Genomic DNA, 16437 nt, shown 5'->3' with positions numbered 1-16437 from the left:
TTCCCTATTTTATCCTCATGCTGATGATGGTGGTTCTTTGAAATGACCCAACCCATATACCCAAGCTTAAGGCAGCTAGATACGAGCGGGGAAAAAGGCATCTGCCTCACAGACTCTTCGTTTTCATATAATGAGTTATCAGGCATCATTTGCTCATCATCCAGCATTCTTATGATCTGCAGCAATTTGGGAACTGCCTGTCTCATCTTCATCTCCTGCTGCCTTCTGCACTCTACGAGACCCACCTTTGACACGCTGCCTCCCTTGGCTATACCATTCAGCTTCTATGCTGCCGCTATGGAATGCACTACCTCTGCCTTCTTAGGGATATCTCTTGAGAGTCTGCTGCAGGAATTGCTCTTAGCTCTAGCAGCCAGAGATTTGGTTCCTTTGTTTTTTCAGGGGACAGTTTTACAGTGCCTGTTATTTCAAACAGAGGATGTAGAGTCATCTTCCTTCTATTTTTCATTATCAGGAATACAAGACTATCTCATTCTTTCTGAAACTCACAGCTACCACTGCCAACATCTTTGTGAAGTTTCTGGACAATCCAAATGGCAGCATTTGGTATCTGTAATGGCCCCAATCCACCTCAAACCAGAGATATTTCTCATAAGGCTGTTAAAGTGCATTGTAAAAGTGAGACTCGCCTTCCTAGAAGCAACCTAATTATCACAGCCAGCATCACCCAACCTGAACTTGAATTTGCAAATAAAGACATTTAGTGTCCTTAAGCCTCAGAAAGGGTTTCTGTCCCCACCATGACTCCTCAGCACCAGGAAATAGCTGCTGTAAAACTCCTTTCTGCTGAGATATGATGGAATCTCTTCTGCTTGGAGGAAGCAATCTCCAGGACATTTGTGACGCTGTCACTCCCTTAGGCTCATGATGGCTGTACAATCTCACCTATGCCTGACTCAGACCTTGGAGTTCATAACAGCTACTCTGGCATCAGTCTTTGCCAGAGCTTATTTTCCTTGGGATTGGATGCAAAAGATCTGTACAGAACAGCTACTTTAAAGCCAAAAGGTTCATCCTTCTGTGAGTATAAGAGTTTGTCTGGCTGTGCTGGGCCACACAATGTTATGCACTCACATTTTATCCCACCACAGACACTTTGAGATCTGTATGCAGACCATACTCTGGATTGTCCGTATTTACAAAGGCTCCATGAACATATGTCTGGCAGTTACAATTTTACTTTCTCTATGTTAATGGCAAAACCCTGTATGAGGAATCCTCTCCTGATTACAACCTCCTTGTTAATAGTAGGAATAATTCACAAGGCACAGCTACATAGCCTTTGTAGGCTACGCTCACTACATTATGTTGAGTCAGATTTCTTCCCACCCACACCTCCAAGAATGCCTTTTCTTTTGATCCTAATTGGCCTCTCAGAGTTTAAGAACCATGGCCTTTTTACTAGCTCAGTGGCCATCTGGGATGCTTGCCTTCGTGTACAGGTAATAATCACAGTTTTTGCACTTGGTCACTGAAAAAAATCCTTAAGAACTTGGTGAGAGACTTCTCCCTCTTTACAGAGCAGTTTCTTCAGTCAAACCTTAATTTTGTCTTGACATATAGCTTGGCTTTTGATCCCATCACTCTTTTGAGGAACACAGAGTTTCAGGGGTTATAGGCCAGGACAGCAAAGTCCTGTACAGGACAGAAAAGTAAGAGAGACTTTAGGAGTCAAGCGAAAAGGAGCCATGTTACTAAAAATTCTGTTTAAGAGGGATCAAATACCAAGGTCTAAATCCATGGTGGTTTCCATGTGCCATTTGAACAGGGAAGTTACTTGCTTGTCTTCATTCCTGATCCAGCTGTACAGAGCCTCCACCCCCTCTCCCCAGGTGTCAGATGAGCGTGACTTAGCATTTAGACACGCTAAAATCATTTAGGAGATACCTGGCAACATGGGCAAGGCTATTGACCAGAGATGGTCATGCTGGGACCTGCTACTGGAGTACCAGTGTTGAAGCAACAGTGACAAGACTTTTGGGTACTCCAGGAGTACCCTGACAACTAGGCGGCAGCTCCAAGAGCCCCTGTTGGTAAGACATGCAGCACAGACATTTGTAGTCCCAGCCACAAACTGTGATGGCAAGGTGTCCAAACAAGGCTCAGCTCTTCCTATCAGATTGGTCTCCTGTTCTTGCTCTAACATCTCCATTTTATATTTGAGGGCTCAGGGGGATTCTTCTTGTGCAAAGAAATTTCTGGAAGGGGAAATGAGGATCACTCCCCCCAGTAACTGGAGATTTTTCAGTGTCTGTTGCTAATAAAAGCATCCTCAACATGCTTTGCATTCTCTCTACCTTGGAATCCCACTACAAAGTACCTGGGAGTCTGAGGCTAAGAGGAATCAAAGGTCTGGGGGCCACTTATGTGACAAACGTATTCTGATAACTAAAAATTCTCTGGTTTGAAGGGATAGTTGCATGCTACTCATACTGTGAATGTGCTTATGCACAGTAAATTTTAAATAATCTCCAGCTGTTGGTGAAAGGTGTTCCTTTATATTCCAGTACTATAGCAATTTAAGCATGCATTTTATACATGTCAAAAACAGTTGCAACTTGTTATATCTGTTTTCTTAACTTGATTTTATTAGCTTTATAAAAATGCTTCAGGAATTTTCCTCTGTAGTTGCCTACTAATTTGTTTTAAAACACCTTATGGAATCACATCTCTCTGTTTGCATGCACAAGAGGTTCAAAACATGGGTAAAGCATGGTTCATCATAAACTGATGAACTTCAGAGTTATATCTGCAGATTCTGTTTCAAGAGATGCAGTGTTGTAACACCATTGAATTAACAAAGCCAATTCCATTTCAGTTTACCTTCTACAATGTAAAAAAGGGATTGGGAAGGACTACAGAGGAACGGAAGCCAAAACTCGGAGGGGTATTCCATGCCAGAAGTGGGCAGAAAAAACACCTCACAACCCAAAGTACGGCCATATTTATATTTGTCTTCATGTTGTTCTGAATCTTTTCCAAGCTTCCCCAACTTCATGTGTATAAACAACTTTATAGTGCATGTTATCAAAGCCAGTTGTCAGGTGACTTTTAAAGTCAACTTTATCTTCATCTGTCTTGTTCTTTTTGACTCTACTGGCAGAGAACTGCAATGGTATGGGTAAGGAAAGGATGCATTGTCAGCTAGAGAAGTTGTGTCTAAATGCTGGGCCTCTTAAGAAGATGAAATGCTGCCTCTATCAACCCATGATAAAAGTTTTGCTATTGGTGACAGTGACGCCATAATTTCTCTCTTCTGTATGAGGTGTGAAAAAAAAGAAGTGGTATCTGTCAGCTCTATGACCTCCTGCCTGCCATACAGAGACAGTTAAGAAGAAACATCCAGCAAAGCATCTAAGGGACCTGCCCAGGCAAAGTTTTCTCAGGGCTGCCTGCCACTGGGCTCACTGAAGCAAGTGTGGAAGCAGAGAGCCCATTTTCTCTGATCTATGTTGGAGTTTTATCTGTTTAAAAAGTTATTTTTTGATGTTATTCTAATGAAACTTGAATGTGCTTGTTCCAATTTTTTGTTTAAAAGACATTTAGTCTTCTCTGGGAGGATTGCTATAGGAAGAAGCCTAGGGTCACTTGCTTCAAAATCTCTGCAAATTAGGATCCAGTTGTGTTTGGTGAATAGTCTCAAGAAATACTCCACTTTTAAAGTAGCTGCATTAAGAAAAATACATGACAGATCCACAGGCCATAGTAAGCTGACTAGATCAACTGGATGCAACTATTAAAGAAAATAATTGTCCTTTGAGACTGTCATAGTCCTTACGGGCTGTAAGCTCACCCATCATTGGCAACTGGGACCTAGGGAGAAGCTACTGATAATGGTAGTTACAGAATGTTTTTCAGATTTCATTTACGGGTTACAATGGGGAATCTGTTTGTCTCATTTTTACTGTGAATGAACAGAGCCCACAGCTAGCTGAGCAAGTTGGACATTTCCCTTCTGCTCCACTAAATTACTGGAATTAAAATAGAATTTTAATACTATTACAGTTATACACCTGAAAAACACCCCAGTGCAGGGTTGGATGAAAACTACTGCAGAAATCCTGATGGGGATGAAAGTGGACCCTGGTGTTACACAACAGATCCTGCTACCAGATTTGATTACTGTAACATCCCAGAGTGCGAGAGCCAGGTCACGCACACTGGAGAAGGTATATTTATTTTTCAGAGAAGGAGTGTTTGAGTAGGTAATATTATTCCTGCTATTTGTTCTTGCTTTATTATTGCAGATTGGTTTCAAATGTGAATTTAGATCAAGCTGGAACTTAAGAAGTTCTCAATACAAAGCTGGTTTTCCTAATTGGCTCCAGTTATCAAAGTAATTTTGTAAATATGGAGGAACTGAAATTTTTTAATCATTTGCTGATATTGTCCTGCTCTTACCCCTAGCAATTTATTTAATTTTAACAAGAGTAAAGATTGACCCAAGTGCTGTGTTACAGATAGAACTCCCATTGCTATCAGTACATACAGATATGCGACAAAGTCTTCCCTCCAAATGACATGTATCCCTAAGCTTTATTCATTTGGCTAGGCTGTAATGCATGGTCTTCTGGATTCCTTTCATCATTAGCTGGAGTAAAACCCTCTTTTCCTTTCAGTGTAGTCTTCCATGAATAGATCAGGATCAGAATTCACAGGCTGGTGCAAACCTTGCTTTGTTTTCGTTCTGCCTAGGCCCTACAGTGGAGTGCATGCAGTGTAATGGTGAAGACTACCATGGAGAAGTTTCCAGAACAGAGTCTGGGCTTGAGTGCCAGCGCTGGGATGCCCAAGAACCTCATATGCATGGATTTACCCTGAAACAGTGAGTCACACTCAGCGCTCAATTCATTCCTGCAGTGCCTGGGAGACTCTGCCTGCAGACAGCCTAATTCCTACAGCCAGCCATAGCTGACTCATAAGCTTCCCTTTCATTTTCAATGTGCAGCTTTCCAGAGAAGGATCTGAAGATGAATTATTGCCGTAATCCTGATGGAGAACTTCGGCCCTGGTGTTTCACTACCAGCCCTACTAAACGCTGGGAATATTGCAACATTCCTCATTGCAGTGAGTCTGATTTCCTAAGATCACTCCATAGGGTAGCTTGTCTCATAAAAATGATGCAGGGAGGGGAAAGACAGGAATCACAGTTCTGAGTAACCTGAGGAAATCCTTGTGAACCGAGGAAAGTGCACGTCAATAAGCAGAATCACTCACTAAATTTCTGTTACATAAAATCATGTAAGGTCAGTGAGGATGCAGATGTCACAAAGTGCAATAATGCTGGAGATGTTATAGAAACCCTAATTTGTCTTCAACCACCTTACTTTTCAATTTACCTGAGAGGCAGGTCATTCAGGTTAAATCAGGTGGTAGTTTTCAGCTGACCTGCTAACTCATGGAAAACACGTAAACAACCATGTGGCCATATTGTGATATTTTACCTGGGTCTGGCCAGCACAGCCAGCACTGCTTTTTTCTTAGCAAGGGATGAAGGGAGAAACAAGTTCAGGCCTCAGGGGAAAAACTTGACTTATCAGTGAGCTAGCTTAACCCATTAAGCTGAGCTCATTAAATCTGGACATTTCCAGAGCACTGAATAACGAGATTAGCATTGCCATTTGTAGAACTAGGCTGCACTTTGAGAAAAATTTTGTGTTTTTATCTCTAAAGCTTGCTTTCTTATACATCTGCACTTGCCAGTGCTCTAAACAGCAGCATGTGTTTGCTAGATGTAGTTCATCTCAGCATGCTCAATTGCAGATGGAAGAATGCCTATTTATAGACTTCTGTATGATAAAGTAAATTGTGAAAGCAGAGCATCCCCATTTTGTGCTTAAAACTTAAAAAGTTTAAGGAACAGACCAACCTTTTAGACTCATACTTGTCTCCTTGGCAAATTCCATATAGAAAGTATATGTAATAAGTATGCACTGTAGATTCATTTTCTCTCTGCCCTCTGCAGGTTCTGTGCCTCTGTTACTCTTACTTCCTTTGCTGTTCCCCACATGCCAGGCCAATTCACTTTCTTTCACTCCTCCTTCTGCCCCACTTTCCCAATTCACTGACTCCAGAGGCTCAGCTCTGAAGGCTGTTTTGCTTTCTCTCACAATTTCTTCTTGGCCCTTATCCTTATCCTTTCTGCCCTTCCACCCTACCCATGTGTATTATATTAATGTGCTCCCTTCATCCCACTTGTTTTTACCAGGCTGTAGAGGACTACTTACTGCCTTTCCAGCTCTGGTCTCAGGGGACTGCAGGCACAAAGTCTGGCTCGACCCAGCAAAATTATTTACTGACTGCTGTAAAAGGGCAGACACAGGACATCTGTCTGGCAGCCCGACTGCTTGTTAAAATGTACACTTTGTTTTTGCCATGGCTTTCAACCAATGTCACCTCTGCTAAAAGAAAATAATGCATGTTCGAGATTACAGAAAACAGAGGGGCTTTTAATATATTTGAAAGCACTGTCTAGCTGTGTTTTTTCTTTTACTTTCTTTTCCTTTTTCTTTTTTTTTTTTTAAATCCTGTTGCAGCTACACACCCACCAGTCTCTGGCCTGGGCTCCCAGTGTCTTTCAGGGAAAGGAGAAGACTATCGAGGCAGGATAGCCATCACCGAATCGGGAAATGCCTGCCAACACTGGAACACACAGTTTCCTCACAGACATGGCTGGATTCCTGACAGATATCCCTGCAAGTATGCTGAGCCTCGTCATTTTAACAAATACGAAAGAACATAGTTATTACTTATAGACCCAGATGCAGAGGCAAGAGTAGCACAGGTTTTCTGCAGCTATGTTGATAAGCCGTATTCTCACCTTTTGTCAGCTCTCATTACTTCTGTTCAGGTCTTGCTCTTAATTTTTTTCAACATTCCTTTTTTTACCAGCTACTTTATTCTTGTGTACTTGTCTCACTTGTCTCCTCCACATCCCACTGCAGCGTTATAAGTATTTACTACTTTTATGTTAAAAATCCGCTGGCTGTGTTTTGGCACACTTTCAATGCATTAGTCTTCTGAAGAGCGATGCTCCAAGGTCCGAGATGCTCCAATACATCCTCGTGCTCCAAGGTCAGAGGAGCTGGGTTTGCAGAGCATTATCAATGGGCAAGGGTAGCTGGGACTGACCAGGCTTTTAGCTCTGTATTTTGATCCTGTGGGTTGTGAAATGGATCCTGCAAGTTTTCCTGGGCGTGTGAAACCCTGTCCATTATCACAGGGCAGAGAGCAGTGTGCACCGGTGCTCATATGCACGTGCTTCCAGGATCAGTCTGTGACATCCAGCCTCGCCTGGTTCTTACCATAACGGTCAGGTACACCAACAGCTTGTGTTTTGAAGTCAGCTTTTACTGCTGTATCTTGGCCTCAAAAACAGAAGCAGAAAGTGTAAGCATTGGAAAAATTCTTCATATATCATCAGCATTTAGACTATAAATTTGAAGGCTGTTGATTAGTCCCAAAATAGTGGTGCATGAGGTAACCTCCAAAAAGAATAAATGTAGCCACTGAGTTGAGTTCTGCATGCGGTAGTAGTTAACAGTCTTCCATACAACTCTTCTTGATTTCTATGAGTAGTTTAAAGCCGGTGTTTCTGTTTCAGGGGCTTAGAGGAAAACTACTGTAGAAACCCTGATGGAGAGAAGAGGCCTTGGTGCTACACCACCAGCAGCATTCGGTGGGAATATTGTGCGATTCCCCACTGTGATGGGACAGAACAAGGGATTGTTGGTATGAGTAGTGGAGTGTACTTGAGAGAAGGACTTTAAAGCAGTGAGAGACTTATTTTTTCTCATTGTAAATGCGTCAAATCTTTTTTCAGTCACTTTGTCACTGTTGTTAATGCAGTTTTTCTGCTTGGCATGTTACAAAACCTGCCAAATATTGGACTTTCAATGGTTAAGGAGGTGCAGTGAAGGATGTAAATCACCAGATGTCCCAACAGAAGAATTGCAGGGTGACAGAGATTTATTTTTTTATATTCCTTTTTTTTCCCAAATGTTGGGCATTTTTAGCAAGTTAATTGAAAAATGAAAAATAAGTTTAAAGGGATAAAAAAGTGCTAAATAAAAGGAAGTCCCATTTTTTGAAAGTAGCCATGAAAGAGAGGACAGGATCTTCCAAAGTAATAAAAATGTCATCTGAAACATCCATTCATTTAAGCATAAAAAATAACAAGAAAGTCTTAGTGCAATCAAAAGGATAATAGAGAGATTAAAATTTAACACAATGTCCATTTTACAAATATATCGGGGCAAAATCACTAGCATCTAATCTTTGAGGATTTTTCATGGGAACTTTCCGATCTTTAATTCAAACATGTTCACATATACCAAAAGGAAACTGAGGGATGAAGGGATGAACCTTCCGCTGAACGGCATCTGACGTATGAGGGTAATCTGTGAAAGTTTTCTAAATATCTTCGGAAATGCCCTTCTGCTTTTCATGCTGGCTGTGATGGTCTTGCTGGACGCTGTCTGTATAAACGAGTCATTTGTTTTTGTTGTCCTGTGTGTTTGATGCTTTCTTGTGCCTACTCAGTAAGACCATAAAATCGTGATGCAAAAGACCAGTTTCTGTTGTTCGCTGCAGATGCGCCTGTGCAGGTTTCCCTGTCAGAGGAGTGCTACCGAGGCAAAGGCCAGAGTTATCGTGGCACAACTTCCATCACTGCATCAGGAAAGAAATGCCAGGCCTGGAACTCCATGTTCCCACACAGGCATGAAAAAACCCCGGACAGATTCCCAAACGCGTATGTTTATCACAACTTTTCTTGCTTTATCTGACAATGACCATTGCTGATTGTATTATCTGTGCACGTCTATGCTTTAAAACACTGCCAGGGAATGTATCTACGAAAAAGAATTTTTCCAAGACACAGAAACATTTTCTGTTAGTCTAATTTTTAAAAAATGTGTTTTCTTGTTATTTAAATTCTGAGTAAAATGCAGCTGTGTCCCTTTACTCTTAAACCTGAGCTTCTGTAACCAACACCAGGAGACTTGTATCCAGAGTCTGGGCATCTGCTGAAATATGCATTTTGTTTATGAATTTGAGACCTTTGTTGTGGCCTTTCTACTTATTTCATCTGGGGAGAACACAGCCATTTATGCTGCAAAACACACAGTCAGATATATTATGATTAAACTATCATTTAAATGTTCTTTGTAGTTGGAATTGGGCACCCAGAATTGCATACACTGAATTTCCCCCCTTGATTTGTCTTCTTCAGACTAACAAAACTGGACCAGTGATGACTTAGAGAGCTAATCATAATTACTAATGTGCCAGTTGTTAATAAGGGTAGGAAAGCAACAAGATGACAATTGCTAGGAAATCCATCATTGCTCAATGGATTACAAGTATAAGCAGGAAGGTTGATACTTTTCTATTTTTCTGCTTTTTTTATGGTGTCACCCTAAATTTTTTTTTTTTAAATTTTCAGTAATATTTTGGCATAAAAAATACTGATGTACTGAAACTGGAACATCCTTAGAGGGGATGCTGTTTTTCACAAACATTTACAAAAATTGAAATCAAGCTGTAAAATGTGGAATTAATGTGTTCTGGCATATTTGAAAAAAAGCATTTCATTTTTTTTATTCTGTGACTGTGCTGTGATTCAGGATGGGGAAATACTGCATGTATGCAAATTATTGAAGAGAGGAATTCTACTTCCCCCTGCCCCAGCAAGCACAAGCATGGGAGTGCTCCCACTGAATTCAGTAGAAGTGGTTTTTTTGGGGTGGTGGGGGGGATCATTTCAATAACTATTTGCCATTCTTCTGAATATGAGAAAGAACCCTTTGACATTTAAAAATAAAAATTTTGGTGAAGCATAACTGCCTACCAACAATATGGATCTTCCTGCATATTTATTATTAATTCACACAAGTGTGTATGCTTATACATATGTACTTGGAAATTAAATTATTGGCATATCGGACATTTATTTAGCTACTCAGCACATTGACGTATTACAGCCAGAATTTAAGCCAGTAGTTGAATTATGTTTCCTTATGCATAAATATATTTATGACTCTGATGTACATGTGAAATATAACTCTCCACGCATATCACAGCCATGTGATATGTGTTTGCTGGTAATAGGATATCTGCCAAGAAGTAAACAATTAATAAATGTATTTATCTCTACATAGTACAGATCCACATCTTTTTGGCAAGATATTCCTATGATTACTTTCAGTCTTATGCAGCATGACTATTGTACTTATTTTTGCAGGGATTTGAGGGACAACTATTGTAGAAACCCAGATGGTGATAACAGTCCATGGTGTTTCACCACTGACCCCAGCATGACGTGGGAGTACTGCAATCTCAAGAGGTGTGATGATCACACACAAGAGCCCGCACCAAATGACCCCCCTGCAACGACAGCACAAAATGTTGGCCTGACTACACTCACCACATCTGGTAACAGCTGGCTATAAATGTCACCTCCTGTAGAGTCTGTGGGTAAAGGAAATAGTAATCTATCAAAATTATTCTTAAGTAGTGCTACAACATAACAGTCACATCCCTCCTCCAGCTTTCGGATCTGTACTGTTGAATTTTGCAGAAATTACTCTTTAGTCAGTTGATATCCTGTAGCCTATGTCATTTTACAGTGCATTCTGTAGGATATCTTTTTCATTTAGAGGAACAAGAGGAAAATAGACAAAATTTCCAGTGTTTCTGTAGCTGTGTGCTATTGAAATACAATCACAGTGGATGTTGTTGTTATAGGAATTTTGCTGGTGCTGTGCTTTATGTTTTCAGGAGGTTGACCTTATCTTGTTGTATTGTTCATAGGCAACCATGTTTTGCAAAGTGTATGCACCAAGAGAAACAGGTTTTTGCTCTATCCTGCTCCATTTCTTCCTTAATTAATAGTCCATGATGGTCAAAGTGGTGTGACTTTTCTGAATGTATAGTAAAGCTTTCCACAGATTATGTACTTTGCGAAGGAAGGTGGCAGGTTTGGATAAAAGATACATTCCTAAATGGAGCTTTGTACTCTTACTCATGGGCAGCAGAAGAAAGTACCTGAAGCAATGTCCTTGGAAGCAACAAATGCTCTCTCAGTGTAATGGGCTGCTAACTCTGAAATACGCTTCTGTCATGGAAGGTGCTTACTGATACCAACTTGGCAAAAATCTTGGAGTCTTTTCAGATATTGGCAATATGTTACAGAAATGTTTAGCCTGAAGTTCCTTGAATTTTTTTCCAATTCAGTTACTTGGTACATCCAGGAAGACATCCATCTTGACAAACTAAGAGATCACATCACAGGGTACACTTTTGTCTTTCCGCTGTAGACACTAGAGAGTGTGCAAGTCCGAAAGGTACTTAATCTGCCTTGTTTCTGCTTACCATCACCACATATAGATTCAGCAGCTAACAATAATTTGCTTTTCCTCTTTCTTCACAGACTGCATTAACGGTAATGGTAAAGACTATCGCGGCACAGTAGCAAAAACTGGAAGGGGCAGGACTTGTCAAGAGTGGAGTTCTCAGAAACCTCATAGCCACAAATATTTCACTCCTGTGACTCATCCAAGAGCGGGCCTGGATAAAAATGTAAACAGCTGCTAATGCCATTGGTGTCATTGAACATTGTCTCCGTTCTCCATGACCCCTCAGTAAACACTTCATGTTCAGTCTTTATAGATCAGGTTAAGCGTATCTGGAAGTCATCATGTTGATAGCCCAGACCTATAATAGCGTTGAGGAGGGAAGGATGCATTTTACATTACCTAGGATATTGGTACTTCAAGCACAGAGGTACACCATGAGGTTGATGCTGACAGGCAAGCAGCGCAAAAGAATCATACAGCGCTTCCCTGATTTCTGCATACCCCAAAGCGATGCCTGTTGCTGTTTGTCACAAACTAAGCAGGCTTCTGGCAAATTCTCGGAGCTGACCTAACTTGCTCTCACTGACTTTAGAGGAAGAAGGATTAGGCCAGCAATAATGTTTTAGTGCAAAGCACTTAGTCATCCTATGTCAAACTTTACTTCTCATGAGGCCTTAAAAAGCACTAGAGCTAGGGTGACTCTTGGTGGATGAAGAAAATTATAGCAATTTCATCATATTTTTCTAATTTCACCTAATAGTTTTGAGATACAGGAAAGAAAGAATTTTGTGATCAGAGGAAATAGAAAGCATTTAACATCTAGTGGAAAAGTCATTGGGGGAAATAATACAAAGTTTTAGTTTAACACTTTTTAAAAAACATGCACTTCTTCATTCTGTGGCTAACATTTGGAGTCTTCATTCTCTGTTTTTGTAATTATTACAGTATTGCAGGAATCCTGATGGAGATGTAAATGGCGTTTGGTGCTTCACAACAGACCCAGAAAAAAAATGGGAGTACTGTGAAATCCCACGCTGCTGTAATTATCCTTAAAGACTTTTCTGTCCTCCCTTTCTACAACTTATTATGATAGTTACAAAATGTTTTCAATCCAACCATAAAAAAATGCAGTAGGCAGTAGCTTTAGATTCAAATTTAGGTCTGTATGGAAGTTTGACACAATCAGGCACCTGTAACAGTCAGACAAAGTTTAGATAACCTGGTGCCAAGAATCATCAGTAAGATTTCATAGATAACAATCTGTGTGCTCTTTATCATCAGTGAAGCTAAGCACTCAGAGTTGCTAGCTGAATTTGAAATATCCAGTGAAGCTGTGAAGAGAGGTATTCCTTTCCCGGGCTCCTCAAACACAAGTGCACCCTTGATGCTCATGCTAGTCTTTCCATGCACTTCATGGCAGGACTAATGCCTTGAGAACCTGCTCATACACTTTTCCTGTTAGTTGGGAGCACCACAGATTACATCCTTTGAAACACTTTTCGTCCTCTGCTGACTTAATTTTTATTCTGATCTGGATGTTAAAATAATCTGTCCCTGGATATTTTGCCTTTCTTTTGGGGTAGGGAGTGAATTTGGTCCTGGATATTTTATGCAGATTTCCTTAATTCTTTTTTTCTATTTTGGGATAGTAATCAGTACACTGAGCAGGTGTAGTGCTTGCTGAAAAATTCAGCAGCGAAAGAGATTTTACCTTCTGTGGTGCCCTGGCAGTGGACATCAATAACAACTGTCATGTACTGGGAGCACTTCTTGGCACACCTGGCAGTCATCTCATTTGCTTTGCTCTTCCCTTCCTTGCCTGCATTTTGACAGATTTTTTTTTATTTTAATATATCTGGCAGGGATATGAAAAGTCTATTTCTTCTTCATCTCACGTATAATTTTTACTACAGTAACATCTAGAGGCCAGGTCCCTGCTCTGTTGGACAATGTAGCAATACAAAATAGTGAAGAGTGGTCACTCCTTCAGGAGTGTGTGATATTCTTCATGCTGGCCATCTAATCTGTTCCTCTAAGCAGCAATGCATTATGATTGTACGCATTAATTTTGTCAACGAGACCTAAGAGCTGTACAGGCAAAAAGAATAAGGAATGATATACAAACAACACATACCACAGCTGTAAAACCTGCTCCCTGAAACTGCTGTAGTGGAGCTTCACTTTGAGATCTGATCTCTTTTCAAAACAGCTTTTGAATACTAGATTTTTAAATTAAGGTGTAGGGGAACTTTACAGTCTCTTGCCTTTGATTACTTTATTAATTGTCTCATACTGGAACTAACAAATTTATATCCATAGCACCATATGAAGCTCTGGAAAGAGTTACTTGGGTCCTTACTGAGCACCCAAGCTCAATCCATTTAAAAAAGTTCAGAGAGATTTGGATTAACAAGAAAGCAGAGTGAGCAGTGTGAGGGGAAAATTGGAATATTTTATGATAAGGGGACAGTGACTCAATTTTATTTATAACCTAGGGATTCGTTTGAACTCAACCAAGGTGCAGACTGTAATGTTTTAAAGAATTTAGAAATTGTTATTATTGTCTGGGCAATAAACTCTTCCACTTTCTTTAGCTCTCTTTTCCGTTCAACTTCTCTACAGATTTTCTTTTCGGGGTGGGGCTTATTGTGGTTTTACTTATGTTATCTGGCTACATCCAAATACTTGACATAGTTAACAATTTTTTCCAGGTAAATTAATAGTTTGTCATGTCAAATGTGATATATTAGCCTCAGGTTTAAATGTTCAAGGTAATGATAATGTAATGGAGTCTAAAGGTTCTGGTTGTTCCTTTACCCTTAGTTTCTATTAACCAATGTAAAGAGGGAAAGCCTAAGGAAGATAAAAAAATGTCTTATGCCTTTCTCTTTTCATCTGATTGCACTATGGATGGCATTACAGAACTGTTTTAAAATTCTCCATTGTAGCTTTTTTTATTCTGTAGCTTCTTCTGAGCATAACTGTGGAAAAGTCCCAATGAGGAGTGAGCGAGCCTGTGAGCAATATAGCATGTGTGACGCACCTCCAGGGTCTTGGCCTTGGCACGTCAGTCTCAGGATGAGGTACTGGTATTCCAGACTGTATCACCATCCGTGAGCACCGGGGTTTCACAGGGAAGAGGCGTTAGAAAGAGACTGACAGGAAACAATGCATAAGCTTCTGGAGACTGGTCTTGGTTTCTATATAAAATGCCTTAGCATGTAAAATAAACTTTTTTTTTTTAAATCATAATGTCCACAGCTACTTACTGGGTCATTAATCCCAAACTCCCCACTTCCTCCTGAATCTCTAGAGGGCAAACTTGAACTGCAGACATTAAGTACACCTTTATTTACTGAAATGGGGAAGGAATAATTCCCACTGAGGATAAGGACAGTTAATTGCATTCTGCAGTGGGGGATTTAAGCCCAGGAATATAGCACCAACCTGCAACGTGTATGAATGGATTTTGATCATCCCTTTTCACCTAGCATCCAATCTGGTTCAAATGTAAATTGATGCTGTGATCACCCTAGCTGTGTTAGAAGCCATAGGAAGACCATAATCTCTCAGTATAAAAAAACAATTATGCATAACATTTCCACAGTCATAATGAGAGTGGCTGAACAGGAGATGAAGAAATGCTTACAGAAAGGCTATTGAAAATTTCTATAGAGTTGTTGGCAGTCACCATAATAAATATTATCCCAAGAAAAGTTAAAAGTCCATAGTAAGGTTTATTTGAAGAACTAGTCCAAAGCAACACCGCAAATCAGAAGGATGTATCCTTTTATTAATTGCTAATTGGGACAAACCCATTACATCACAAGTGACATTGTTAGGAAATGTAATTATTTTTATTAAATTCCTGAAAGCAAGAGTGCCCTGTTGCAAAAATTTCACTTGGGTGTCAAGTTTCTTTTCATGTCTCTCATGTTCTGGAGCAAATAAAGCTTGTCCTTTGAAAATCTGCATTTGATTTCTTTTGCCATTGGCAAAAGACAAACTATGACTGGTAAAAGGGGGGGCATATTGCTGGTTTGCTGCTGTTTCCCATTGTGCACAGCATAGATGGTGGAGAATTGACTATGCAGTCTTAAATGAATGTGATTGTCTCCTCTATCCTAGTACCAACGTGCACCATTGTGCTGGCACTCTGATACATCCACAGTGGGTCCTTACTGCAGCTCAGTGCTTGCAAGAGTGAGTATCTGCTAGAATGAGTGACAGGCATTTCCTAAATCTGTATGAGAAAATCAACAGAGGACCAAGATGTACCTAATAAGGCACTTTTGTTACTCCTTATTTCCTGTCTTTCTTGCCAGCAAGCTGATTTTCATCTTCTGCTCCTGTCTCAGTCAAACAGCAGTAGAGCACAACAGAGGTTACTTCTGTTGTCTGCCCTCTTGCCCACCTCAAAGCATGCTGAAAAGGGTGCTAATGATGTGCTGGTCATAATTGCACTTGGAAAAACTGTGGCTAGCAGCTGACCCTTAGGGCTTTAGGAGTTGTGAACACTGCAAGAAGGTGCCACATTATTTAGAGCCCATGGGATTTTTCCATGATCATAGAAATCAAACTGTTTAAAAAAACCCACATTTTCCTCCTCCCCAAGAATAAATGCAGGTATCTATGGTCAGAAGCAGCAACCTGCCAATCTTATTAATTGCAATTCTCCAGGGAAATCACTGAATTTTGTAAGAGCGACATTCCTGATTACAAGTATGGATATATAACCTTGCCACTGTCTTTTCTTCCAGGTCAACAAAGCCTTCTTCCTACAGGGTGTTTCTTGGGATACAGAATCTCAATGCAGCAGAGCCATCCCTGCAAATCCAAAGTGTTCAGAAAGTATTAAAGGAACCAAGTGGAGCAGACATTGCTTTGCTGAAGTTGAACAGGTACCATTTCAGTCCAAGTTTTCCACCCCTAACACCTTTACTCTGAAGTCATGAGTTAGCTTAGCCTGGAGTTAGCTCTCAGGAGTGGTTGTGGGATGGTATGAGAGAGTGTGAGTCCCTTCAAGTGTTAGCATAGGCATCTGTTCAAGAGTAAACCC

The 16437-nt window shown here is 40.4% G+C and overlaps 1 protein-coding gene across 1 annotated transcript in view; it reads left to right on the top strand.

Moving 5' to 3' along the window:
• The window catches only part of LOC103918280 (plasminogen-like), a 31429-nt gene that overhangs the window by 6673 nt on the left and 8319 nt on the right, over positions 1-16437 (top strand). The window contains exons 4-16 of the mRNA XM_009325572.1: positions 2840-2954; positions 4027-4190; positions 4717-4846; positions 4970-5088; positions 6558-6720; positions 7625-7752; positions 8614-8773; positions 10265-10455; positions 11453-11601; positions 12324-12417; positions 14344-14461; positions 15507-15581; positions 16139-16279. Coding sequence (XP_009323847.1) covers positions 2840-2954; positions 4027-4190; positions 4717-4846; positions 4970-5088; positions 6558-6720; positions 7625-7752; positions 8614-8773; positions 10265-10455; positions 11453-11601; positions 12324-12417; positions 14344-14461; positions 15507-15581; positions 16139-16279 — 1747 coding nt within the window. The remainder of the gene's footprint in view (positions 1-2839; positions 2955-4026; positions 4191-4716; positions 4847-4969; positions 5089-6557; positions 6721-7624; positions 7753-8613; positions 8774-10264; positions 10456-11452; positions 11602-12323; positions 12418-14343; positions 14462-15506; positions 15582-16138; positions 16280-16437) is intronic.

The sequence above is a fragment of the Pygoscelis adeliae genome, unplaced genomic scaffold (assembly GCF_000699105.1).
Source record: "Pygoscelis adeliae isolate BGI_AS28 unplaced genomic scaffold, ASM69910v1 Scaffold300, whole genome shotgun sequence".
Lineage (NCBI taxonomy): Eukaryota > Metazoa > Chordata > Aves > Sphenisciformes > Spheniscidae > Pygoscelis > Pygoscelis adeliae.
Note: the sequence above shows the minus strand (reverse complement) of the source record. Positions and strands in the feature narration are given on the sequence as shown.